The sequence below is a fragment of the Xenopus laevis genome, chromosome 9_10L (genome assembly GCF_017654675.1).
Source record: "Xenopus laevis strain J_2021 chromosome 9_10L, Xenopus_laevis_v10.1, whole genome shotgun sequence".
In the NCBI taxonomy this organism is placed as follows: domain Eukaryota; kingdom Metazoa; phylum Chordata; class Amphibia; order Anura; family Pipidae; genus Xenopus; species Xenopus laevis.
Window position 1 is genome coordinate 38,276,622 of NC_054387.1, and position 25,888 is coordinate 38,302,509.

The 25,888-nt window shown below is 41.2% G+C and overlaps 2 protein-coding genes across 3 annotated transcripts in view; one reads left to right on the forward strand and one right to left on the reverse strand.

The window, feature by feature from the left end:
* Window positions 1–18,908, forward strand: part of tgm2.L (transglutaminase 2 L homeolog) — a 23,677-nt gene extending 4,769 nt beyond the window's left edge. Inside the window, 12 exon segments of the mRNA NM_001091941.1 lie at window positions 2,172–2,351; window positions 3,980–4,222; window positions 4,371–4,489; window positions 6,893–7,021; window positions 7,386–7,563; window positions 7,716–7,851; window positions 8,140–8,243; window positions 8,638–8,877; window positions 10,211–10,492; window positions 14,371–14,531; window positions 17,935–18,071; window positions 18,384–18,908. Of these exon segments, the coding sequence (NP_001085410.1) occupies window positions 2,172–2,351; window positions 3,980–4,222; window positions 4,371–4,489; window positions 6,893–7,021; window positions 7,386–7,563; window positions 7,716–7,851; window positions 8,140–8,243; window positions 8,638–8,877; window positions 10,211–10,492; window positions 14,371–14,531; window positions 17,935–18,071; window positions 18,384–18,540 (2,066 nt within the window). The 3' untranslated portion in view covers window positions 18,541–18,908.
* Window positions 18,909–20,724: 1,816 nt separating this feature from the next.
* Window positions 20,725–25,888, reverse strand: part of rprd1b.L (regulation of nuclear pre-mRNA domain containing 1B L homeolog) — a 50,912-nt gene continuing 45,748 nt past the window's right edge. The window contains exon 7 of one of the 2 annotated variants that reach the window (XM_018241205.2): window positions 20,725–22,732. In XM_018241205.2, the coding sequence (XP_018096694.1) occupies window positions 22,571–22,732 (162 nt within the window). In that variant the 3' untranslated portion in view covers window positions 20,725–22,570. 2 annotated transcript variants of the gene reach the window in all.

Below are 25,888 nucleotides of genomic sequence, written 5' to 3' on the forward strand. Positions count from 1 at the left end.
GTGCCTAAAGTGTCTAAAACACTATTAAGGGGGATGGTTTGTGAGGTTTCAAATGTTCCATTAAGAGGAATGTTGTAAAGTGCTTTGAAATATCACAGCAGAAAGGAATTTCGGAAGGGGAGACAGATGAAAAACGGAATACTGATATGGGGGATTAAAAACTGCCACAGTTACACCGCTAGTCTAAAAAGGATGGAAGTAGAAAACTTGTCATAGAGGGGCTTATAGGACTGGCAAAGCAGGGAACATAGAGCTGGCAATGGGGAAAACAGAGTAATGCCATAGCAGGTGGTAAATAAAAGGGACAGAGGACTGGCATTGCAGGCAGTAACCAACTGGTGCAGAGAGGTACAAAGTGCTGGAACAATGGGGAGCAATGGACTAGCACAGTTATGAGCAGAGGAATATCACAGCAAAAATAGAAGTGCACTAATACTTTGCAAAATTGCCTGCCTTTTATTATTAGCCACAGTTGTGCATTTAAGGTGTACAAACCAGTCCCCCAATCCAAAGTGAGACTTTTTGCAGAAACACAATGATCAAGAGGTTAAATATTAGGCTCCATACAATTAGATCTAGAATAGGGATAAATGACTGGCACAGGAGGGATCGTGCTACAGGCACAGTGAGGAGCATAGTAGTTCTACATTATAAAATACATGACATAAAGGAATGGCACAGAGAAGCAAAGGATAGGCACAATGGGAACAGGCATGTTACAGTAGGGAGTAGAAAACTAGCAAAGGAGGGACAGAAGACTGGCACAGTAAGTAGAACAAAACTATTACAGTGGGTAGCAGAGGACTGGCACAATACAGAGTAGAGGATTGGCACAATGGGGTGCAGAGGGTTGACTGCGTTGAGGATATTATTTTTAACCGTGACAGCTAGGAAATAATTCATGTCAAGTGAGTGTAGAAAGAAATGTGTTTGTGTTTTGAGTCCTGTGGGTGTGACATGTTGTTCTTCCCACTGTGCAATGACATAACTGGAAAATTGAGTATTCCCAGCTTTTAACATTCACAGACTGTCTGTATTCTCAGTGCAAGCGTGTTCAATATTGGGTTCAGTCCCTTAAAGTGACAATATACTGCTCCTAAGAAGGGATAAGCTTCCATTTATGTTTTCCAGAATGGATTAGGAAGTGGCTTAGGAAGTTGGGTTGCTGAGCCCTTGTGAATAATTTTGAAATATTCTTTCCCCATATAGTTTGTGTGAATCTTTACCAATGGAGGTGTTTGCAATTAATCCCACGAAGACCAGAACTGTTTCCCTCTAGAAACTGGTCATACACATACCTGTCATGAAGGCTGTCCCTGTTAGCTATCATATATTATTAATCTATTGTTTAGCTACAGGTATGTGATCCATTATCCAGGAATCCGCTATCCAGAAAGCTTCGAATTACTGGATGGCCATATGCCATAGACTCCATTTTAATCATCTCATTCAAATTTTAAAAAAAGATTTCCTTTTTCTCCGTAATAATAAAACAGTAACTACTATTTGATCCCAACTAAGGTATAATTAATCCTTGATGGAGGCAAAGTAATCCTATTGGGTTCAATTAATGCTTAGATATTTATTTAGAAGACTTAAGGCATGGAGATATAAATTACACAAAGACCCCTTATCCGCAAACCCCCAGATCCCAAGCATTCTGGATAACAGGTCCCATACCGCTATAACACAGCACATTATGTAGAGAATGTCTAATCATTCACAAAATTCCCTGAACCAGAAGAGCTTACAATCTAATTTCTTCTTCACTGGTACACACATACACTAGGGCCAGCTTTAACAGGAGCCAGCCTTAATTTACCATGATGTATAATATTGTTCAGACACTGAAATAGATCCGTTGTATTAAAGATATAATGTATTAAAAATATAATGAGTTCGATTTTATTACTAGTCTTATTCATTTCTATTTAAGATGTTCTGTGCTGTAAACAATGGAAAGCCTAATTCCTTCAAGCAACTGTAACCATTGTGCAGTTCAGTTCTATTGCCCATAACACATTTTTATTGTAATATAATTTGATTGGCCCTAATTACAGAAAACCTCTCTAATGTAAACACCCACACGCAGATTGCATGGGTCACTGCAACTACAATAAGAATGGCACTTGGGTATGGCATATGATTAATAAGAGCTTTTGCTTCCACAGAATTGTTTCTGGAGAGCTTTGACCTGGACTGTAGTGGAAATAACCGCAGTCACCGAACCGCAGAAGCCAGCTGCGAGCGTCTGATTGTCCGGAGAGGCCAGCCCTTTCAAATAACCCTGAACTTTGCCCCACGGGGCTATGAAGAAGGGGTGGATAGATTGTCACTCAATGCTATAACAGGTACAACCTTATTATTATTCTTTATGCAGACAATAAAACTAGTGTTCCATTCCACTGATAACAGATTACGTCCAACATCATGGCTTAAAGGGGTAGTTCACCTTTATATTAACTTTTAGTATGATGTAGAGCAGGGATCTCCAACCTTTTTCACTCGTGAGCCACATTCAAATGTGCCAAATAAGGGCTGTGATTTGCTATTTGAAAGCAGATATGTGGACTGGCAGCCTACAGTAGACTCTCTTTTGCAGTACACCTGGTATTTATGCAACCAAAACTTGCCTCCAAGCCTGGAATTCAAAAATAAGCCCCTGCTTTGTGGCCACTGGGATCAACATCCAAGGGGTTGTTGAACAACATGTTGCTCACAAGCTACTGGTTGGGGATCATTAATGTAGAGGGTGATGGAGAGGGCCTGAATAGAAAGATGAGTAATAAAAATTAGCATTAACAATACATTTGTAGCCTTACAGAGCATTTTATTCTAGATGGGGTCAGTGACCCCCAAAGCTGGAGAGAGTCAGAAAAAAGGCTAGTAATTCAAAAACTATATAACTTGCTGCATTCTCTGCTGCTCTCATGTATCACCATTTAACACATATCAACTAAGGGGACAGTGTAATAAAGTGCAATGTTTGCTACAGGTCTAGTCACCTACAGCAGCCAATCAGCAGGTAGCATCGGTCACCTCTTTGAAAGCAAACACCTGGTTGATTCCTTTGGGTTACTAGATACAGTGTCGTTGATTACATTGCCATGTAGCATTTGTTAAAAAAATCCAAATTAAAAAAAGTATGGATGTGAAAAGTCCCAGAAAAGTCACAAAAACCACAACTTTTTGAGTCATCACCAGTGATGACCAGAAAGATGTCCCAGTTGTAAAAAGGGCATCTGCCGTTGACTTCTACATATTTTCGACAGGTTTTACCTGGAGTATTTTTCGCATTCGGAATTGTCGCAGTTTTGTTGGGCAATAAATCCTAAAAAAGTTGTACTTTTTTTTTCAGAGACTGTTTCGGATTTTTGGTGTCAAAAAGCAGAATCCAAATAGATTTAAAGCTTAATAAATCAGCCCCTTCAATAATAAATGTATACCAAATATATCATTAAAATTCCTGGTTGCTAGGGTCAGTATCTCCAGCAAACAGAAAGAAGTCAATTGAGGCTAGACTTTTATCATTATTCCTCATTTTTGTAAAGGATAATGAAAGTCTGAACCTCCAACCTGTTATACAAGTCCAGTAAATCTTGTGCACATTGAATGTCAGGCCAGTGAAAGACCTTCCCCAAATTAATTAGCCTCTGGAGAAGAATAGATCTCATTCCATTGTGGTTACTGATTTATTTAACCAATGGGTAAATTAGGGAACAGTTCCTGTCCCTGCTCCTTCCTTTCACTCCTAAATCTCTAGAACAATGTCAGGAAGCACAATAGGGGACGCAGTGTTCCGGTGTTCTCAGAGGTGAAACTAAATCTACCTATGATAAGCACAAATGCTGTTCATTCTTAAAGGGAAACTCTAACCAAAATCCCACCAAAATATGAACATTACACAACATTCCGTTTACTGTTCATGAAAGTGACAGGCATTGAAATAAGTTGTTTTACTAGTTAGTCTTTCTTCCAGGTCCATGCCCCTCTGAAGAATCAGGCACCAGTAATAATTTCCCAGTCTCGGATGCTCTGCAAGATGGAGCATGGAGCGCAGCTATCAACAGCACTGATGGAGGCACAGTCATTCTTTCTATCACCTCGCCCCCTAATGCCCGCATTGGCTACTATAACCTCAGCTTGGAGACCTCCACTGAATACCAAGGATCCAGCTTCCAGCTTGGAAGTTTCACACTGCTGTTCAACCCATGGTGCCCAGGTAGGAAAAAAAGGAGAATGGTATCTATGGGGGGGGGGTCAAAGATATACAAATATTCTTAAAAACTGCAACTGGGAAGGGGCAGATTTAAGAACCAGTGACTTCAGTATGCTTGAGGCTCAGAACTCATTGCTGTTTCCCATTTCAGAGGACTCTGTATACCTGGAGAAAAAAGACGAAAGAAAAGAATATGTACTATGCCAGCATGGGATCATTTTCCAAGGGACAAAGAACTCAACTGATCATGTTCCCTGGAATTTTGGACAGGTGTGTCATTCTTTCCTTTAAACCAGAATCCCTTTCCTCGCAGTTGGATTTATTCTCCAATGTCCGCCTAAGCAGTAGCTGCCTTGTGCAACTTTACTAGTGCCTATTCTATATATTAGTATGGGGTACAAATATTTGGGTAAGAATGGTACACAGAGATGTATTATTGGTATGCTGGACCCGTAAGAATAAGATGCCCCTTTAAAAGATATTGAAAGAATCTACAATGCCCCATGAAGGAAGCAACTGTCCCTGCACTGCTTGCTTTTCATGAAGACTATAGTCCCTGTCAAGGTAGCGATCTGTACATTGAATCTACAGATGCAGCCACTTTGGTTTGTCTGTTTGACACAGAATAACTAAACACAGATATCCCATTTATCTCATTTAACACAGAAAACTGTGACATAACATCCCATCTAATTAAAGCATTCACCATTGTGAACAATGGTGCTTTGGTATGCTAATGAAAAGGTTAAATGCATTAAATGAGTTAAGATAACTTTAGATAACACAGTTTCTTCAATTAACTCTGAGTCATGACGCATTTAACTCACAAATCCAAGTGGCTTCATCTGTATACATTGGCCAATTGCTTCACTTTGCTTGTTATTAACAGCACTCGAACTGAAGTTCCGTTTTGCATTATACCCCTTTAATTACATCTCTTTCTTCTTATCAAAGTCCCTTCTGCTGTTGTCTGCCAACCCTTGTGTCTTTATCTCCCTGACGCAGAGCTTGAAGCTGCCTTCCCTCATTCTGTCTCTGCTTAGTGTATCAGCTTGTGACCAGCAAGGGGTTCCTTGTTGTTACCATTTGAAGAGAAGGCTTTTATGCTTATTCCATAAAAGGATCTGAGCTGGGATTTCAGAAATTTTTGATTCATGGTGTAGAAATGATTCACAGAACTGAAGATGTTTCCGGTAATGTTGTTGGAATAGTTTATGACGCCTGTTTCTGTGGGAATATGGAGAGATCAGTTTGAGCTTTCATCACCCTCAGAGAATGGGATTGTGATAGGAACCGAATTAATTCAGCTGGCTGGCATCATTAGCCAAGGACTTACTGATAAATGTATACAAGTGTATTACAGAGTTAGATCATTTTCTATACTTCCATTTGGATGAAACATAGCAAGTCCATCCTACTTTAGGTTTAGAGGGGTGGCCTTTATCTATCCCAATAATAGTGTATTTCTGTAGTAACTTGTCCTTCTTGGTTGACCATACATATGCAGCGTCGTGTTCAAATGGAAGCCATATGTGCAACTCAAGCCTTCTAGGGAGAAGGTTTTTACTAATTCCCCAAACATGCTTGTCCCATGCCCTTTATGCAAAGTGTTTCAGGCATCCACTATTAGGTGAGTTAAAGGGAAAATACACACACACCCTCCCTCTCTTGTAGCATGAGTCCATTCAGTTGGGCATATGTAGAAAAGGAGCATAAACATGATCCGGACTTCCATAAATAAATATACATTTATTTTTATGCAGCGGCTAGGAATACCAGCCTTCCTATATATTTATCTTTTTTCCCTATTAATAACATTGGGATCAACCATCATTTTTACAGGACAGGACAGTAAAATACCGGCCAGGTGGCAACCCTAGCAGAGCCATACCACCACAATAGTCTACCTCTACTTGCAGGGACCATTTCAGTCATCTAACATCTCTCTCACCATTGTGAACTGCTGGATTCCTGGATATGAAGACTTTCTATAGTGGGTGGTGGACAGATCCTTCAGAAAGCAGAGGGGCTTCAAGTCCCAGAATCCATCACTTCACAATGGAGCAAGTTGACGGAGGAGTTGCATTAGTTTGTGACCCTAAATGTGGTTGGAAAAAGGTTCCCATGATTCAGGAACAGACTATCATAGTTTCTTTAGAATGTGGAATCAGGTGTGTGTGTCTGTAAAAATATATTTATATTTGTTTTTGGAAGTTCAGATAGTGTTTATGCTCTGAATGAGCAAAAAAAGGGGGTATATTTTCCCTTTGTTTGGTGTTTAGTTGTCAAAGCTTTGAAGAGGACTGAACTAAGGAATTTGAATCTTGCCACATGGCGATAGGGTTACCATAAATAAACACATTCTAAATGGGCTCCACCTGTTATGTGTTAAGATCATGGAACTCGTGCTGACAGTAGATGCTTTCTCAGTGGTCACTTCAAAAGGAACTTTTGGCATGACGTAGACAGCAGACAATTTCTATGTCTACATTTTTGTTTGGGGGGGGGATGTTAAAATATTGACATTCGTTCTGAAATTCTCAACTAATGTTTAATTACCCAACTGCTGAATACATAAATAAATACATGTTTCTGCTGGTGTCTTAATAAAATATCACATGCAATGGACATATTTGAGGCCTCTATTGATCCTTTGTATTCTTTTTCTCTTAGTTTGAAGATGGGATTTTGGAGATTGCTCTTCAGATTTTAGATACCAGCCCCAAGTTCCTAAATGACTCCAACCGGGACTGCTCCCGACGGAACGACCCGGTGTATATCAGTCGTGTGATTAGTGCCATGGTGAGCATTATAGAGCTCTTTAATGTGATATTGGTATCAAACAGTACTGATCAGTATCATTGCAGAACTTATAGCTTACACTAAGGCCCACCGCCCTGGTTCGTCAGAGCAATTTTAGAAGCAGGAGCAGACAAGGTTATATCACCAGACTAGACTTAGAACACATCCTTATCTGTAAGCCTGAGACACATGGAGGAGGTAACAATGAAGCCATAATAATTAGCTCTTTATAAGAGAACCAAATGCAAAGGAAAAACATATTTTCGGTACAAGCACTAACATATGGGTACATTGCTTCTTTAATATCACAAACCCCTTGTGTTGCCCCTTCCCTTATGTAAATCATTTACGTTATATATTGTAGGTGAACTGTAATGACGACAAAGGGGTTCTCTATGGACGCTGGGATAACAAATATGATGATGGAGTCAGCCCCATGTTTTGGATGGGAAGTGTCGCAATCTTACGCCGCTGGAAGAAATTTGGTTGCCAGGCAGTAAAATATGGGCAGTGTTGGGTCTTTGCTGCTGTGGCATGTACAGGTGAGCAGTGAGTGAGTGGAAGAGTGGAAAGTGCTTAGTAATCAAGATGTTGGTTGTTGGTAGACGTTGGGCTATTCTTATGTCTGATCTTAATCGATCTTTTCCATTTAAGCAACATGGTAACTCTCAGTGGGTTCTTATTTTTCCCATAGTATTACGGTGCCTGGGAATTCCAGCCCGGGTCATCACTAACTACAACTCAGCACATGACACAAACAGCAACCTCCTAATTGAACAGTACCTGGATGAACATGGGAAGAGGCAGTCAAAGCAGAAAGACTTAATCTGGTGAGGAAGTGAGTTCCTGGATATTTTTGCCCAACATGTCTCCGCCATCGCTCAGAACCCACAATAATAAGGCCAAACCACAGCAAAAGTTAATGATATGAATAATTAATGCTACACCTATCCACATATATATAGACCAGCTCACCATCTATCCCATTATGATATCAATACCACATCACATTGTACACCAAAGCCAACTCAATATTTAACCTGCACTTGGATATCATGAAGAGGACTACTTGCTTCTCCTTGAAAATCCTTTTCTGTTTTCTTTCTCGTGCCCTCAAGGAACTACCACTGTTGGGTGGAGGTGTGGATGGCACGTCCAGATCTGGGCGAGGATTACAATGGATGGCAGGTTGTGGATCCAACTCCACAGGAGAAAAGTGAAGGTGGGAACAAGAGCTGCTTACTAGCGATATCTTCTGTTCTTGTGCTTGTTAGATATTCTTATTTACAAAGTTCAGGATGGGAGCAAACTGCTAGGTGTTTATGCAATTTTGCACCCTGCACCATACACTTTGCACTCTAGGTGCAGGCGTTCACTCTGTATTCAAGAGGGGCAGCACCTAGGCATCCACATACCCCCTTATTTGTTCAGAATTCACATGTGCAATTTAGGGAATACCAAACGGCGCAAGGTGCAGAAGAGCCCTATACTTACACTGCCTTGGTTGCGCTTGCACTGGGGGGGGGGGGCGCCAGGTTGCCTGGTATCCCAGCTGGCATTGCCTGGCATTGCCTTCAATTCTTTCTATACACTGACAAGATATCTCTCCCTTGCAGGAACATACTGCTGTGGCCCGGCTCCTGTGAACGCTGTGAAGGAAGGAGACCTGAATGTGAAATATGATGTCCCCTTTGTTTTTGCGGAGGTAAATGCAGATGTGATGTATTATGTACAACAGAACGATGGATCTGTCAAGAAAACCCATTCTATTTCACTGGTGGGTCAGAATATCAGCACTAAAGCGATTGGAAAAGATGAACGAGAAGACATAACTCACAACTACAAGTACCCTGAGGGTAAGTGACCTTCCATTTTAGTCAGGTCCATCTCAAACACCTTACCTAACATCATCTATAACTACTGAGAACGAATCATCTAGAACTTCTTAGGTACCATTGCCTTAAATATCTTAGGTAAGTTTATCTATAGCTACTGAAACCAAATCAACTACAACAATATAGGTACCACTGACTTGAACAACTTAGATAAGATAATTAATTACTGAGAACTAATAAAACATCAAAGATATCATTGACTCTAAAGGTGGCCACACACGATTTCGCCAAACAAGCAGATCTCTCCCCGATATGCCCACATTCAGGTGGGAGATATCAGACTGATCCGATCGTGCGCTCTAGGGTCCAACAATAGTATCATAATGTAGCCAATACAGTCAGTCGGATAGTGTGCTCATAGATATGCCCGCAATTTGACTTGGTTTTTAACCCTGCCGATCGACATCTGGCCGACTTAAGCCAGATATCGATCAGGAAAGCCCATCGGAGGGCCCCTCACACGGGCCAATAAGCTGCCAACTCGGTCTGTCAGCAGCTTTTATCGGCCCGTGTATGGCCACTATTAGATAAGATTACTTATAACCACTGAGATCCAATCATCTAGAACACCTTAGGTACCACTAACTTGTAATTTTATGTAAGAGCATGTATAACTACTGAGAACCAATCTAGAACACCTTTGGCACCATTGACTTGAACATCTTAGATAAAATGATCTATAATTACTTAGAACGAATAATCTAAAACATCCTAGATATCACTAACTCTTAGATAAGTTCACCTATAACTACTGAGAGACAATCATCTAGAACACCTTAGGTACCACTAACTTGTAAAATGTTATGTAAAAGCATTGATTACTACTGAGAACCTACTGAACACCTTTGGCACCATTGACTTGAACATCTTAGATAACATCATCTAGGGTAGGCCAGACAAAACTGTGAGGCTCGCATTTTAATCTGGCAAGGCCCCCATACATGGCTTTAGCCGGTTAGAAAAATGATAGCACAACCAACATTAAGGACAAAAAAAGTATCCTTAGATGCCATCACCCAGGTAGATCTTCTAAAACAGGAGTTTTCAACCTGTGAGACCAGTTTACAAATAGTTTGAAGGTTGAATGGGCTGTTTGCACCCTACACATGGCAGGGGCTGATGCAACTCTTAAATAGAGCATTGTCTTCTGCTCTGAAATTATGTTGCAAATACATTGCAGATTGTTCTGTTTGCAACTTTTGTTCTGGAGGCAATTGAAAAAGTTACTGACAGACACCTGCAACTGGTGGAACATTGCTTAAACATTCTCGCTCATAACACTTTACCCTTCCAGGCTCACAAGATGAAAGGCGTGTGTTTGAGAAAGCCAACAAACAATTTGTAGAAGCAGAAGAAGAAGAGGAAAAACCTCTCGATGTCACCATCAAGATTAAAGTCTCTGAGGGGATGAACATAGGCTCTGACTTTGATGTTTTTGCTGTGATCACTAATAACACAGAGGATGAGAAAAAGTGCCGCCTTATGTTCTGCGCTCGCACCACCAGCTACAATGGAGAAGTGGGACCAGAATGTGGCATGAAAGACCTTCTCAATCTCACATTGCCGCCCCAGGAAGGTAAGACCAATAAGAGACCTTTAATACTAAATTTCCAACATTGTTACAATGGGGCTTCAGCATATTTTATACCCTTTAATTTCTCATTTTATGTCTCATGCTTTGACTTCAAGTCAGCACGAGTCCTTGGAATTTCCCTTACAGAAATACTGTAAACAAAATGTTCCAAACAATATCCGTTTGGCTGTATAGCTGGAGCAGGTCCAAGGGCAAAGCAGACTCTTTTTAGAATACAGTTTTAGGAGTCAAATGAGGACTCAAAATTAAAAGGGAGGAACTGCCCCTTACAGCAAAAGACCCACCAAAACCATTTTTAGAGTTGCTTTCTCCAGAAGTCGCTGAGGCTGAGGATTGATTGCTTTATCACTTGTATTTAGCTGCAGTACCACTTCCCACCAGTTCTGCCAGGAGAAAAACATTTTCCATACAGTTCAATAGAACAACAGCCATTCTCTGTGTCGCACACTATAATGGAGCAACTCCCATTATTTTCAATACTTTGAAAGTGCTTACCACCATTTAGTCATTTTCATTACAATAGATTCTATCATTCTTTTCAGGCCAGCTGTTTACCAAATTAGACCAGGGAACTGGAGGCCTACATAGTTCTCCATGGATATTTTATGGTTCCCCTAAACTTATTTGTAACGCATAATTATTTTAATCCCATTTGACCCTTGAAAGAACGAATTAAGAAATAATCATCTCATTACATTGAAAAAAAAGTTTAGGATTTCACCATAAAATGTATTTGTTAGGTTCACGTTGGATATACTGGAACTCATCCGTGACTCTCCCTATAGGCACAATTCTTATGTTTTGCACTGGAGGTAGCACATATATATATATATATATATATATATATATATATATATATATATATATATATATACATACACACACACAGACAGACAGGTGTAGGATCTGGAGCAACTGCATCAGGGACACCACGTCTTGGAGCAAAACACAGGTTTATTTCGGGCAAACTCTTTCCAACCAAAGATAACAGATAAAGATAACTCAGTTCAACAACGTGTATTCAATTCTTTTTCCCTCTCTGGGACTCACCATTCAGGGTGGCTTCCACACTCTGGAACATTCTGAGCTTCTCATTAGGCCCAGCTGTATCTCCCCTCCAGGGCTACAACTAGGGTTGCCACCTGGCCGGTATTTTACTGGCCTGACTGGTAAAAATGATGCTTCACCCCAATGTTATCAATAGGAAATATAATATAAATATAATGGAAAGACCAGTATTTTTTTCCAAAAAAGGTGGCAACCCTAGATACAACTCACCACCAGCCTCTGGCCTGGCTCACTAAGAAGATGTCCGGAGAGGTGTAATCCTACGCCTCTTTCTTTGCTGCTCACCTGCAGCCTAATCAAGCAGTTACCTATAGCTGAGCAGCTGCAAACACTAAATGGAGCTTGGAATAGAGGGCCCATCCTGCTCTCTCTCCATGGACCCATTTATCTGGCTTTTCCTAAGCTGGCAAAAAAGCCCAGCCTTACACAAGACATCTTCCCTGGAGTTAATTGTGTACCAGGTTCAACACCGCTGAAAAATACACCTAAAATTATCAAGTCTAGCGCATCCCTTACATTATATATATATATTCCAGTGCAACAATCATCAAAACATCTCCATACTTTTAGAAAGATCTGTACTCACAGGACTTAAGATAAAAACTTCACTTTTATTGTACAGCCTAGGGTAGACCGAAACGTCCGAAACGTTTTTGCTCTACAATAAAAGTGACCTTTTTATCTTAAGCCATGTGAGTGCAGATCTTTCTAAAGGTATGTATGTGTATCTATATAACTATCTATCTATCTATCTATCTATCTATCTATCTATCTATCTATATATATATATATATATATATATATATATATATATATATACAACCCTTGTATAATAAAACTGCACAAGTTGCTTGAGCAGCCAGTTAGGTCTTTACTTTCATTTTTTAACTTGCTGTAGATAAGGGACTAGGGATGCCCCGAATCCAATATTTTGGATTCGGCCCAACCCCCCGAATCCTTTGCGAAAGATTCGGCCTAATACCAAATCCTAATTTGCATATGCTTATTAGGGGTGGGAAAATGTTTTTACTTCCTTGTTTTGTGACAAAAAGGTCACGCGATTTCCCTCCCCGCCCCTAATTTCCATATGCAAATTAGGATTCGGTTCGGCCAGGCAGAAGGATTCGGCCGATTCCGAATCCTGCTGAAAAAGGCCAAATCCTGGCCGAATCCCGAACCAAATCCTGGATTCGGTGCATCCCTACAAGGGACCCCAACTTTTTTTACCCATGAGCCACATTCAAATGTAACAAGGGTTGGGGACATGAAAATGTCCATTTGGATGCCAAATAAAGGCTGTGATTGGCTATTTGGTAGCCCCTATATGGACTGGCAGCATATAGGTTTTTATGTCATCATAACTTGCCTCCAAGCCAGGAATTGAAAAACAAGCACCTGCTTTGAGGCCACTGAGAGCAACATCCAAAGGGTTGAGGAGAAACATGTTGTTCATGAGCCACTGGTTAGGGATCACTGCACAGACTGTTAGAACATTATTACTGATTTGTTGCTATTGGCAACTGCACTAGTGCAATTTAGCACTTAGGTTTGTGAATCAGCTCCTCACCTTAGGCAAACAATATGGCTGTTCTCACAAGCAAATAAGAAAGGTTCTTTGTAACACTCATATTTAAATTTGGAGTCAAAATCCACCAGGTGCACAGTGTTAGCCAAATGCCATTGCTGTCACATTCTGCAGACATAAAGCAGATAATTGGATTAGGGCTAAATTGGCATTTTCTCCTCCGGCAGTAGTGGAGAAAATACCAGGTATGACGTTACCTTAGAAATGTGGCATTCAGGATGCCATAAATGTGCCACATGCAATAAAATAGTAAATAAAAATGGGATTCTTTACACAATGAGAGAGCCCTGTGGGAAGTGGAATGGGCAGTTTGCCAGTGAGACTGTGGCAGTTTGGACGTGCAGTTTGGACGTGCAGATAGAGAAGCCTTTATAGCTGCTTGAGGAATTAAAACAATAGAAAACATAAATACATTATACATTAAAGGGATACTGTCATGGGAAAAAAATTTTTTTCCAAAATGAATCAGTTAATAGTGCTGCTCCAGCAGAATTCTGCATTTCTCAAAAGAGCAAAAAGATTTTTTTTTATTCAATTTTGAAATCTGACATGGGGCTAGACATATTGTCAATTTCCCAGCTGCCCCAAGTCATGTGACTTGTGCTCTGATAAACTTCAATCACTCTTTACTGCTGTACTGCAAGTTGGAGTGATATCCCCCCCTCCCCTTTTCCCCCCAGCAGCCAAACAAAAGAACAATGGGAACCAGATAACAGCTCCCTAACACAAGATAACAACTGCCTGGCAGATCTAAGAACAACACTCAATAGTAAAAACCCATGTCCCACTGAGACACATTCAGTTACATTGAGGAAAAACAGCAGCCTGCCAGAAAGCATTTCTCTCCTAAAGTGCAGGCACAAGTCACATGACTGGGGGCAGCTGGGAAATTGACAAAATGTCTAGCCCCATGTCAGATTTCAAAATTGAATATAAAAAAATCTGTTTACTCTTTTGAGAAATGGATTTCAGTGCAGAATTCTGCTGGAGTAGCACTATTAACTGATGCGTTTTGGAAAAAAAACATGTTTTCCGATGACAGGATACCTTTAAACTCTTTGCCTAATGCTGTTCTGCAAAGAAATGAGAAATGGAGTGAGAATTGGCCCTTACCAGGGAGGATCTTGGGAAATATGACGCTGCTCAGCAAAGCAGATCTAACCCTCATTTACAGTTTGGCTGATTGTTCCCTTGATTTCCATCACAGAGAAGAGGGTGCCTCTGCATATCCAGTATGAGAAGTACGGCCCCACGATAACCGAGAACAACATGATCAAGCTGGTAGCCATGCTGTACGATTACTCTTCTAAGGACATTATCTTGGCCATTAGAGACATCCATATTAAGAATCCAAGCATCAAAATAAAGGTAAACGTATTTCATTTAAAGCTGCACTGGGAATGGGAAGCTTTGATGCTGCAGATCCATGATCCCTCCATTTTAAACTATAATATGAGATGCTGGCTTTTGTGGTTTTGCATGTTGGTTGGCAATTTAGTGCAGTGGTCTCTGTCTGAACTACCACTCCCAGCATGCTCCAAAAGCCAGTAACAGCAGCTACATATCCATGATTCAATGCAGCATGTCCTCAGTGCAACTCTGCAGGGCAAGTTAAAGGATATCCTTACAGGTGGAAATATCACGATGACTCATTCTTCCATTAAAAAACCATCTGTGCTCCCCGGAGGGTAGAGAGAATTCCCCTTCTTTCACAGGAGCCACCCCAGAGCGTGAGAATCGCCTCTCCTCTTTTATACCCATTTTTTCTCTGGATGTTAAAAGTGACACTATAAATCTCAGTTTAACATGAGCCCAATATGTTCTAAAGTAAAAAAACTGAGCTCAGTAGATTTTGGCAAATGCCATAGGGGCTGCTGTAAGATGTGATAGACAGTCACTATTTATTGAGCCTGTAGGGGGCTGTTTGGGCCTCTGTTTACCTAAAATGCCAGGACCTATTTTGAAACCCAGTCTGCACCTGAGACAAAGGGGGTTATTCATCAAAGGTCAAGTTTTAGAGGTTTTTTATACCTCGAATGAACTTGCTACTTGAATGCTTTTTGATATAAGACAAAAAAACTTGAATGAAAAAAACTCAAATAAGTGAATCGAGGGTGAATAACCCGAAAACTCAAATGAATTGAGTTTTCGGTAGAAAAAACCCAGAATTGATCAAGTTTTCGAACAAAACCTACAAAAAAAACCCTATACATCATGAAAGCTGCATCTTCAACATCTTCAAACGGTTGAAGGAACCTCTGCTGTTGACTTCCACATGACCTCGACCAGGTTTTAGCTGGAGTATTTTCAGATTTAAGCTATTTCCAGGTTCTCAGAAATTGTTTGTTTAAAAAAAAAAAAATTTGAGTTTTTATTTTGACTGAAAAATACCCTCTAAATCTAAATTTTTCAACTCAACCTTCAATAAATAACCCCCTTAAATGTCTGGGTGTTTGTACAACAGCTTGAAAATGCAGACAAGCCATAACAAATTACACAGGGCCCATTGGAAAATATCAAGCTAGGCCCCTGGCTGCCCACCTTCTACCTCCACAAGCCCCTCCGCTGAAGCACATTGGAGTATGCACCGGCAGGGGGTGGAGCTAGGGGTTGCCACCTGGCCGGTATTTTACCGGCCTGGCCGGTAATAGGAAAAAATGGCAAGAATATAGGAAGGCTGGTATTTTTTTCCAGAAAAGGTGGCAACCCTAGGTGGAGCTGTCAGTACAATTTGTTGGCAATATGAGAATATGTGGTGCCCAGCGAGGCAATTGACTCCAGTCCAACATTGCACTTAAGGGACATTCCAGTTATTAGTGCCATGAATCTCGTTCTTCCTGGAGCAGACATAATTATAATATAAATATCCATCATTGAGATATTCTTTGCTCCATGCTGTGTTTCCTCAGTGTCATGCTTGCCCTTTGTCTCTTGTGCCAGCTCCTTGCATTCCTGGCAGGACCGCCATCAGAAATCGCAGGGCCCCATATGACAACATTTCCTGGGCCCCCTGGGCTGCACCCACCGCAAGCCCCACCTACAGGTCCGCCCCCCACCACACAGTAAAAAAACAAAAAAAATATTGGTGGCTAGGGTTCCCACATGTTAATAAAAAATAAAAAGATATTGTTGGGTAGGGCCCCCCATAAAAAAACATTTGTGGTCAGGGCCCCCCCATTAAAAAATATTGGTGGCTAGGACCCCACATGAAAAAAAGAATTGGTGGCCAGGGCCCCCCCCACATTATGAGAGAAAGATGGGAGGCCCGGCTAATCATGTAAGAGTGGCATGGCCTTACCCTTAGGGCCCCCTACAACTCTCCCCCCTGATGGCTGCCCTGATTCCTGGTGTGGGTTTTGGTTCTAAGACAGCCTGAAGAAACATGACCTTGTCTAATGCGTGCAATGTTAAGCATGTCTGCTTAATCTCATATAAACAGGACATGTGGTACAGGTCTATTATCCCTTTAACAACTCTCCACCATAAGATACCGCATTCATTTCCCACATTGGATACTTCTGTATAAAAAATTAACCTTTGGGTTGGCATTGGGTGGTTTGCACTCCCAGAGACAGAGATGGCATTTTATTTGGTGGTTAGACACCCCAGTGTCGGACTGGCCCACTGGGATAACATGAAAAGTCCCGGTGGGCCCAGGTGTCAGTAGCCCTCATGCTGCTAAACATTTGGCCTATTTCATGGCCATTCCCTATTTCTATGAGAACATAGAACTGCTGCATTCTATGGTGTGACATTCAACAGTGTGGGCTCCCGGCACCAAAAGAAACTTCTGACCTTTCATAACACTGTTAATCTTCCCATTTCTATGAGAACTATTTGCTATGTGACCCTGGGTATCCTCTGGCACCTACGTGGCCCCAGCATTAATGCTGCCATACTCTTCCAAGCACCTGCTTTTTCTGTCACCAACCAGCTGCTGTTAGTTTGCCACTCTGCTTAAAATAAATGGCGATAGTCTCTTAATTGACTATACTCAGCAGAGCCGCTCACAATTTCTTGCTGTTGGTTTGCCTTATGGGAAGCATGGGACTGCAGTTTATTATTTTAGGCTGTCTCTCTGAGGCTGCACATTAATCTTCAGGACACAGCAGGTCCCGGTACTTCCTGGGGCTGCAGTTACTTCACATACAGGAATCTGATAGGCCCACGCACTGCCCACAGAGGTTAAGTCCTATGAAAGGAAGAAGTACAATCATCCCCTATCCTCTGTTTCATCAGCTTCGCACTAGATTCAGAAATGAACTTTGAAAGGGATACATCATGTTCATGTCATCTTTTTCATGCGATAAAAACAAAGCGTTACTTGTTTCTAAAGAGATGCTTGGTTTACAAAAATCTTGCCGCTGAAATGTACATTTGTTAGCTTGTATCTAAAGGAAATTACAGTATTCTTTGTTCTGTATAAACCTTCCTTATAGTCCTCCATTACTCCTCCTATTGCTCCATATAACCCTCCCTATAACTCCTCCTATTGCTCCATATAACCCTCCCTATAACTCCTCCTATTGCTCCATATAACCCTCCCTATAACTCCATATAACCCTCCCTATAACTCTTCCTATTGCTCCACATAACTCCTCCTATTTGCTCCATATAACCCTCTCTATAACTCCTCCCATTGCTCCATATAACCCTCCCTATAACCCTCCCTAAAATTCCTATAACAACCTATCCCTAAGTCTACTAATTCAATAATGAAATGGCAAATGAATTCTCCATATTGTTCATAGACTGCTATTGCCTGTTGCAGATTCTGGGGGAGCCCAAGCAGAAGAGGAAGCTGGTGGCTGAGATTTCTTTAAAGAATCCTCTGGCCGAGCCACTGACAGGCTGCTGCTTCACAGTGGAGGGGGCCGGGCTGACAGCAGAGCAACTGGTCCAAACTCTGTACGTATGATAGAATGATTGCTGTAAAGGGGATCATTTCAGCAACATCAGCGGGTTCTGCACATACAATTCAAAGTACCTGTATTTCTAACTATACAATGTAGGCAAAAACCTGATTTGGGGGTGAATTGGGAGGAAGCTTTCACCTGATGGGAGGGAAGAGGAGCTGCCATGTTGATTGGTCTGGCTGAGGGTGAATATGGCTGCTTTCATACTAAGGCAGGAATATAGTGGGTACATTAGAGGTTACAGCTGTCTTTATGTGCTATGGAGAGTTGGCAGAAGTAACTTGCCTCCCCTTTCCCCCCACAGTGATTGCCCCATTGAGCCTGGGCAGGAAGCCAAAGTGAGAGTTGATCTAATGCCCCAGCTACCCGGTAAGCTCAGTCTGGTAGTGGATTTCGAGAGTGACCTCCTAAAAGCAGTGAAAGGCTACAGGAACATCATCATTGCACCCCTTCCAAAGTGAGAGCCGAAGCACTGCGGTGGGGTGGTTTCATATTACTGTCCTTGAATGTGAGCCTTTTGTATTCCTGCGTATATACAATCAACATATTCCATGCACATTTCTCTGTGGCCCTGGAGCTTGGAATGAAGCTGCTTTTTTCCCTTCTCCCTCAGCAGGATGAGGTCTGCACAATATTTGATGTTGCAGCCCATACTGTCATTAAGCCCCAATACTGTCAGCCATCGCTCTGCTCAGATCCACTCTCAATGGACTGGGTGTTGCCAGTATACGGGAGTCGAGTTACCTCCAGGACTAAACACCACCAAACTGAAACTCAGAGCTGTAAATAACACATTGTACCCATGTATTAAAAGCACTGTTTCTATGAACCCGAGTGCAGCTGCTCTTATGTCTCATTTTACCATATTCACATCTTACTTCCCCCCCCCACCCTTCTTTAATTTCACCCTGGAAAAGGTGCTGTAACCTGAGTAAACCTGGGACTGGGCCCAACTAAGCTCAGCTGGCTGTGGGATAGCAGGGATTTGGCTCCTGCCTAGTGCACATGCACTGTGGGTTTTAACTCCAGACTATCCTTTTACTGTCACCAGTTTAATATTATCCCATCCCTGTCAATGATCTGCCACTACTATCTTTCACTAACTTCTTTCCTGGCCCACAGATATACAGTGAAACCTCAATTTGACATCCTTTCTTAAGGGATCTATTTTTCCTACTCCCCTGAAAAACATATAATGGGTGTTCTAGTGTGCTGTAGTATGTTGCAGATATTTTCTTTAACTATTAGGCTTCTATTCTGCCTCTCCCCAACCATAACTGTAAGATTTTCATTATTGAGTTGTTGTACGTGGTTAAAGCTAGTTCCATGTTGCTACCGTTAGAGAGATCCGAGCAACCAGTAGTCAAGTTTAAAATCCAAAAGCGATCCACCAACTGTAAAGTGTTCTAAACTGAGTATAAGCCCAATAACTATCCTCGGGATCTGTTTTTGGCAGTTCTATTCTACAATGTTCTATTATGCCCAAATGCTGACAAACACAGCCATTAACCCTCTTGCACTGTTGTCAAATGGAACACTGCCCTATACCCCTGCATGGTAACCCAGAGACACACAGACAATGGATACACTCTCCCAACCCAACACAATCAGCCATGTTCCAGACCCCATACAGGCAGCTCAGGGCAATAAAGAGAGATTTTCCAGGCACGGGGCCCAGATTATGTTTTATAGGTTGGGGGAGTTTTGATGTCAAACAGTGGGGAGTAGGGAGAGAGGAGAAGGACACAGAGATCAGACGAGGACATAAAAAAAAAAAACCCAGTAGAAATAACATGAAAGCCTTGAGGTGCCAGTAATTTGTGCTCCAAGTCCTTTTGGAAAGAAATGTGCAAAAGTGACGTGTCTGGCTCAATGATCCCCCAACCTCAGCCAGTTCTAACAATATATTCCTGAACTGTACCGTATATAAACAACCTGCCTCCCTCTCCAGCCTCTGTAGCTGCGGATTCTAGAAGGGCAGACCCAAGGATGCTGGAGTCACTTTACACATAGCAGTGCATAGGAGACTAGGGCTCAGCTGCCTATTACAGCTCCCCAAACAGGTCTCATTGCATCTACAATGGGTGGCATGTTTCCCAAATTTTTTAAATTCCTTTTAGAACACGGTGTTATTAATCTTCAGCAATTCACCTCGATGCAAGGGAGGGATCTGTACTAAACCCATTCAAAATTGATGATTGGTTCATACCTATAAAGCATAACAACCAAACAATATATATACAACAGCCCCCAATATTCTAATTCATTTACTTAGAAGAAAGTAGTGTGCCATAATCTACTTTTTTGCACTTTACTCACCATCTATTGCTCTTTCCCTATTGGTTTCAGAAAGAAACCTGTTGCTACCTCCCAAAAGATAAAGCATTGATTGTGTTCCTCAGCAGTGTATTGGGGGTGGGAGGTATGTAGGCATCCTCCTCTTGCCCCATTAACTGATCTATATGTTGCAAAAGTTAGGGGGAGGGTAGGGGGTGCAGAGAGCAGCGTTCCCCGAGCACAAAGGGCTTGTTAAATGAACACTAAGGGGCCTGCCCCAAGGAAACCTATAATGTACAAATAGATTGCATGATGTTCCAGGCCGAAAATGAAAGCAAGACGTTTACAAAGGTGACAGAAAACAGAAGGGTTTTCAAAATCCTTTATATTTTCCAGTGAGGAGTGTGGGGATGATCTGTTATAATCTAAACGCAGTCGTCAAAAATGAAAAATAATTTCCAGAGACACTTTAGTCGGACTGTGTATAGGTAAAACACATGATGTAAGTGCTGCTAATAGCAAACCATCATGTATTTTCAAAACCAACTAGAGAAATTGCACGTGTGAAGCACATATTTTTATATATCAGCCCCAGGGAGAAAGATTAGACACAGAGAACTGATTCCATTGAAATGCTTTGGAGGGAACAAGGGCCAGTTTTGCACGGTGAGAGTCAAAATCCAAGAAGAGTCTCTGGAAATTAGGGACACTTAGTTGCTATGTAACAAGTCACCTACGAGTACTGGTATTTCTGAGATTGTGTGACAATCGGTTCTTTAATCCCTTATCCTTATGCATTTCGGCTGGGGCATCATCACAACAGTGCTAGTTACTCATGTAATACTGATAATACACATGACTTGAGCCATGAATAAACTGTACCTTTTTAGCGATGCCATCAGCTTACATAATGAATAATGTTCATTAAAATATAGGGTAACCTTTGCTATAAAATAAGAGTTCATGAACACTGAAACCTAACCTTGTGCTTATGAGAGGTCATGGAACGCCTCGGTCATTTCTAATATCCGAACTGGTGGTGGTGGTTCATGGTTCACTATATAAATGCATAGTTGTGACATCATGGGGTTCCTACACTTAAGCAGGTGTTACTGTGTTTTCTTGAGCCTACTTATTACTTTGACCAAAGCTGCCAGTGACCAGGTGTTAAATATAGGACTCACTTTGGGCATTTCTCTTGTGCTGGCTCTTTTTGTAAAGTGTAAATAAAATGCAGCACCATGGCACAAAAATACATGTTTTGTACAAAGCCCTGCAGGCAAATGAACCTTCAGATCTTCTGATGACGACACCGATTTAGTAATGCTCGTTGTATTGTATTGGAAGGACTAATAGAATGAAATAATGCATTTGCTATGGAATTATTTTTTAGGAGGCCGACTCTACCTTGCAAGGACATAACAAACTCACTATAAACTCCTAACCAGCCCCCAAAGGCTCAGAGTAGGCCACCATGACACCTGTTAATAGACTGAAATGTATTTAAAAAGACAAAAGGAGATACATCACAAATTCCATCAAGAACCCCGGTCCTAAAGATCACCCAAGTTAATAATGTATGGGATGCAGGAGCAAGTTATGTATCCATTTCACTGACTAGTTACATTATACATTCACAACTTCATCTGTGATTGTCCATTGGAAAAAAAAATGGTCAAAGGTACACAGCTCACGTGGTAGAGAAGCACCAAAACCCAGCTCCTCTCAGGATGAGAAAACACCACAAGGCATGAACCTTAATGTTTAAAGTGGTTTGCTGATAGATTTAATCTGAGATGACACTATATTGTGTATGGTTCCTGCCCTGCAGCACATTACAAGAAAATCAGCAGTGCCGAAAACAAAATCACTTGCTTATCTGTTAAAAAGTAACGGGAAGAGATGTGCGAGTTGAAGCCGTTGGAAAAGCTGGTTGGAGAAGCAGAATTAATTTGCTCTATTTATAAACAAGTCTTAAAAAACAAAACAAAAAAAAAGAACAGAGGCCTAGGAAGCCTAAAGCCATTCTGCACAACAGAGGGAGGGCTCTGTGACAGTTACGTCTAAGACTGGAGTTAGCCGAGGCATCACACAACCCACATAGCAAGGAATAGGATTCCAGTCTCGTGGGGCTCTCTCTCTTTTGCTGGTGTCTAGTGGAGCTTCTAGGAGAGAGTGGAGCGGCGCTGTAGGGAGGGAAGTCATTGTTCTTATTCAGTAGAGAAAAGGTCTCCTGCAGAGGGGAGTGGTGCAAGCCCACCAGTGACATTCGGAAGTAGCGAGAGGTCTGGGAGGCTCTGTATGTGCGATTTCAGTTCTTTCCGGACTTGCGTTACCCGTGCTAATTTTTGCTTGTATTCCTGAAAGACAACACCGCTACGAAATGAGACAAGGAAAAGAGAATGGGAGAACAGCAAATACATTGATGTGGAAAAATATGGAAAACAATCTGTTCAGTCTGAATCTTAAAAGGGTTTAATTTCTAGCTTGATGTCATACTTTATAGGACATTGAGAGCTTAGCTAAACAATATAAGTACTGAAACACCTTCTGTAAAGAACGATAAATATTCATAAATAAGTTCACATTGTAAAAATATACGAACACCTGACCTTAAAGGAAAAGGAGACATTAAAACTAAGTAAGCTTTATCAGAAAAGTCTATTTAAATACACCAGTAAACCCTCAAAGTAATGCTGCTCTGAGTCCACTGTCAAAAGAAACACCACATTTATTTCCTTCTATTGTGTATACATGGACTTCTTTATCAGACTTCCTGCCTTCAACTTAAACATCCTTGCCCCGGGTGTGAGCATGCTCAGTTTGTTCCTCTCCCCCCCCCCTTCTCTGCTGTAATCTGAGACAAGAGCTATAAGTGAGCAGGGAGAGACTCAGGCAGGAAGTGATGTCACAGCAAGCTAATATGGCAGCTGCTATCCTAAACAGAGTGTTTACTCAGATATGGAAAAGCATTCTGCCGGATAACAATGGTGCTCTAACTTTCACTGTTGTGGCTACTTTCACTGTTGTGGCTAATCTACTGCCAATAAACTGCCTTGGTAGCTTTCCTTGTCCTTTAAAGACAAATATTGGGGTACCAATTTATCTATACAGGACTATATTGCTTGACGGCAAAGCAGTCACAGTGTCCTTTTTTTCCACTTAAGATATGCTCCCTTAAACGAATTGCAACACTAAAAAAATTCAAGTTTAAAATCCACTGTACTGTGGATTACTGTACAGCTCTATCCTGCAAAAAGGTTAATATATTTAATGCTTTATCAAAAATAGCACTATAAAACCCTGCTTCTGGATGTACATTGTCTTTTCAAAAGGCAAAAGGGTGACTCTGTGCCAGATCCACCTAGACAGGCTTATAAACCAGAAGTTTGTTTTTGTACCTTTACTAAGGAGTTTTTTTTTAGCCCCTAGCTTTCTCTCTAAAAGTGCTGCCAGCTGTAAGGCAACACATTGGTCAGCCATAAATCTAAAAACCACTGAACACCTCCATAAAGTCGGTGTATGTAACATGCACTCTCCCCTTAAATCTAAACTAAAGGCAAGCTGAAAAGTCTGCTTTACCGCCTCAATAACTAACTTTTGCTTTAGAAGTCTGGCTAGGAGGAGATGTGGAGCGATGCTCCTTGGATCTGGCAGTCACCCTGTAGCCTTTTGGTAAGACCGTACATCCGGAAGCAGGTTTTTTAATGGTATTTTTGGATAATGCATTAAATCGAATATACTTTCTGCACAATAGAGCTGTATGTGGAGATGGGTACAGTGGGTTTCTAACTTAATGTTACAGTTCCTTTAATGTCTTATAGACTAACATGCAGCAAGCTTGAATTCTTCCTGCACAAAGGAACATTTTGTGCAGGTAAAAAAAAAAAAACAAAAACACCTCCCTTTCCAAAAAGTGAGGCGGCACTCAGGGAGTTAATAAAAGAATAGCTGAATAAATAAAGTGACACTGGAGTGTATTTAACCTGCTTTAGTTCTAGCATCCGGTTCCACTCTCTATTCTACTTGACAGCAGAGATTCAGTGCAGCTGTGGAACACACTTGTCATACCTAACGCACCCAAATCAATCATTGCTTTTATTGTTACTTAATGTTTTCTTTTTACATATTTTCTCAAAACGACCCGTTTTGCCTCTGAAGCTTAGTCATGAATTTCTAGATCCTGATGTGCTGGTTTATCCCACACTCCCTGTACTCCAGCTGTATTTGCAGTACAAACAGGTGCCGTGCTTTGAGGGGATTTCATGCTTTGGGGTAGTCACCCAGACCCCTTTGAACAAAGAGTTCCCCAATGTTTGTTGCCGTTAATAACAAGGATTACTAACAAAACGTATTCGCAGATACTTGTGTTCATCTAATTTTTACAAAGGCCCTCTCCAAGTGCACGTTGCTTCTGTCTTTACATCTCAAGCAAACCTCACTCATACACATACAAGCTGTCTTCTATTGAGGTCAGAAAACTCACATACACACAAATGGTCTCTCAAGCCAGAGACTGAAGGTCTCTCTAAAGAGACAAGAGGTTAAATTCATTTGGAGCCCTGATGAAGACTTTTTAGCAACACTGGGTTTCCACTTCTGTCCTACAGTTTCCCACCACTTGTCATTCTGTTAGACTGATGCGTTTGTCCTCTACAGGGTCATATGGGAACGAATCTCCAGGGTCGAACCATTCTTCTTTTCATAGGGGAATTCCACACTAGCTCAGCAGACAAATGACAACTGAACTAGAATCACAGTCTCTTCCCGTTTTCCACTTCAGTCTGTTACTCTGATGTTCTCAAAGTCATCCGCAAATGAAGTCTCGATAGACTTTCCGATGAGAACACTTCTCTCATAGTTCAAAGTATTTGTGAACCTTTATTCACAGTAATACGATGTCCAACATGACACAAACTATATATATATATATATATATATATATATATATATATATATATATATATATATAATCTCTACCAATTATCCTCCAATTTGCCGCTGTTTATCTTGCATTGGACTCACCCCAAAGGGCTGCACCAAGAACACACGACTGAGCTTAGAGAGCTCTGTATTATTGTATGTTTCTACTCACTATCACAGAGAAGCTCAGATTTGTATATGGCAGGTAAGCACTGCTGGGTAACGCAAGTGGAAATAGAACTTATTTACCAATCTCAGATCTGTGCGGTTGGTCAGTATAAAGAAAGGCCCTTCAACAAACAATGCCTGGATTTCTCAGTTTCTGGTATAAGGAGGCAAACAGGACTGACTCATTCACATTATACTCTCCCACAGGAATCATTTATTATGTCTGCCATTAAAGAAATGTTTATAAATATTCTTCAAAGCTGGTGTCCTTCTTTTGAATATTCTTTAGCCTGCAAAACAACTTCCATTATGGGTATTTTCGGCAAATTCCAGGACAAACTTTGTCTTTAATCAAAATAATTGAATTGCCCCTAGAGATCTGGGTTGTTTGTCCGAAAACAAATGTTGCCTTTTTCTTGCTTCTCTTCAAAGCAGGACTAA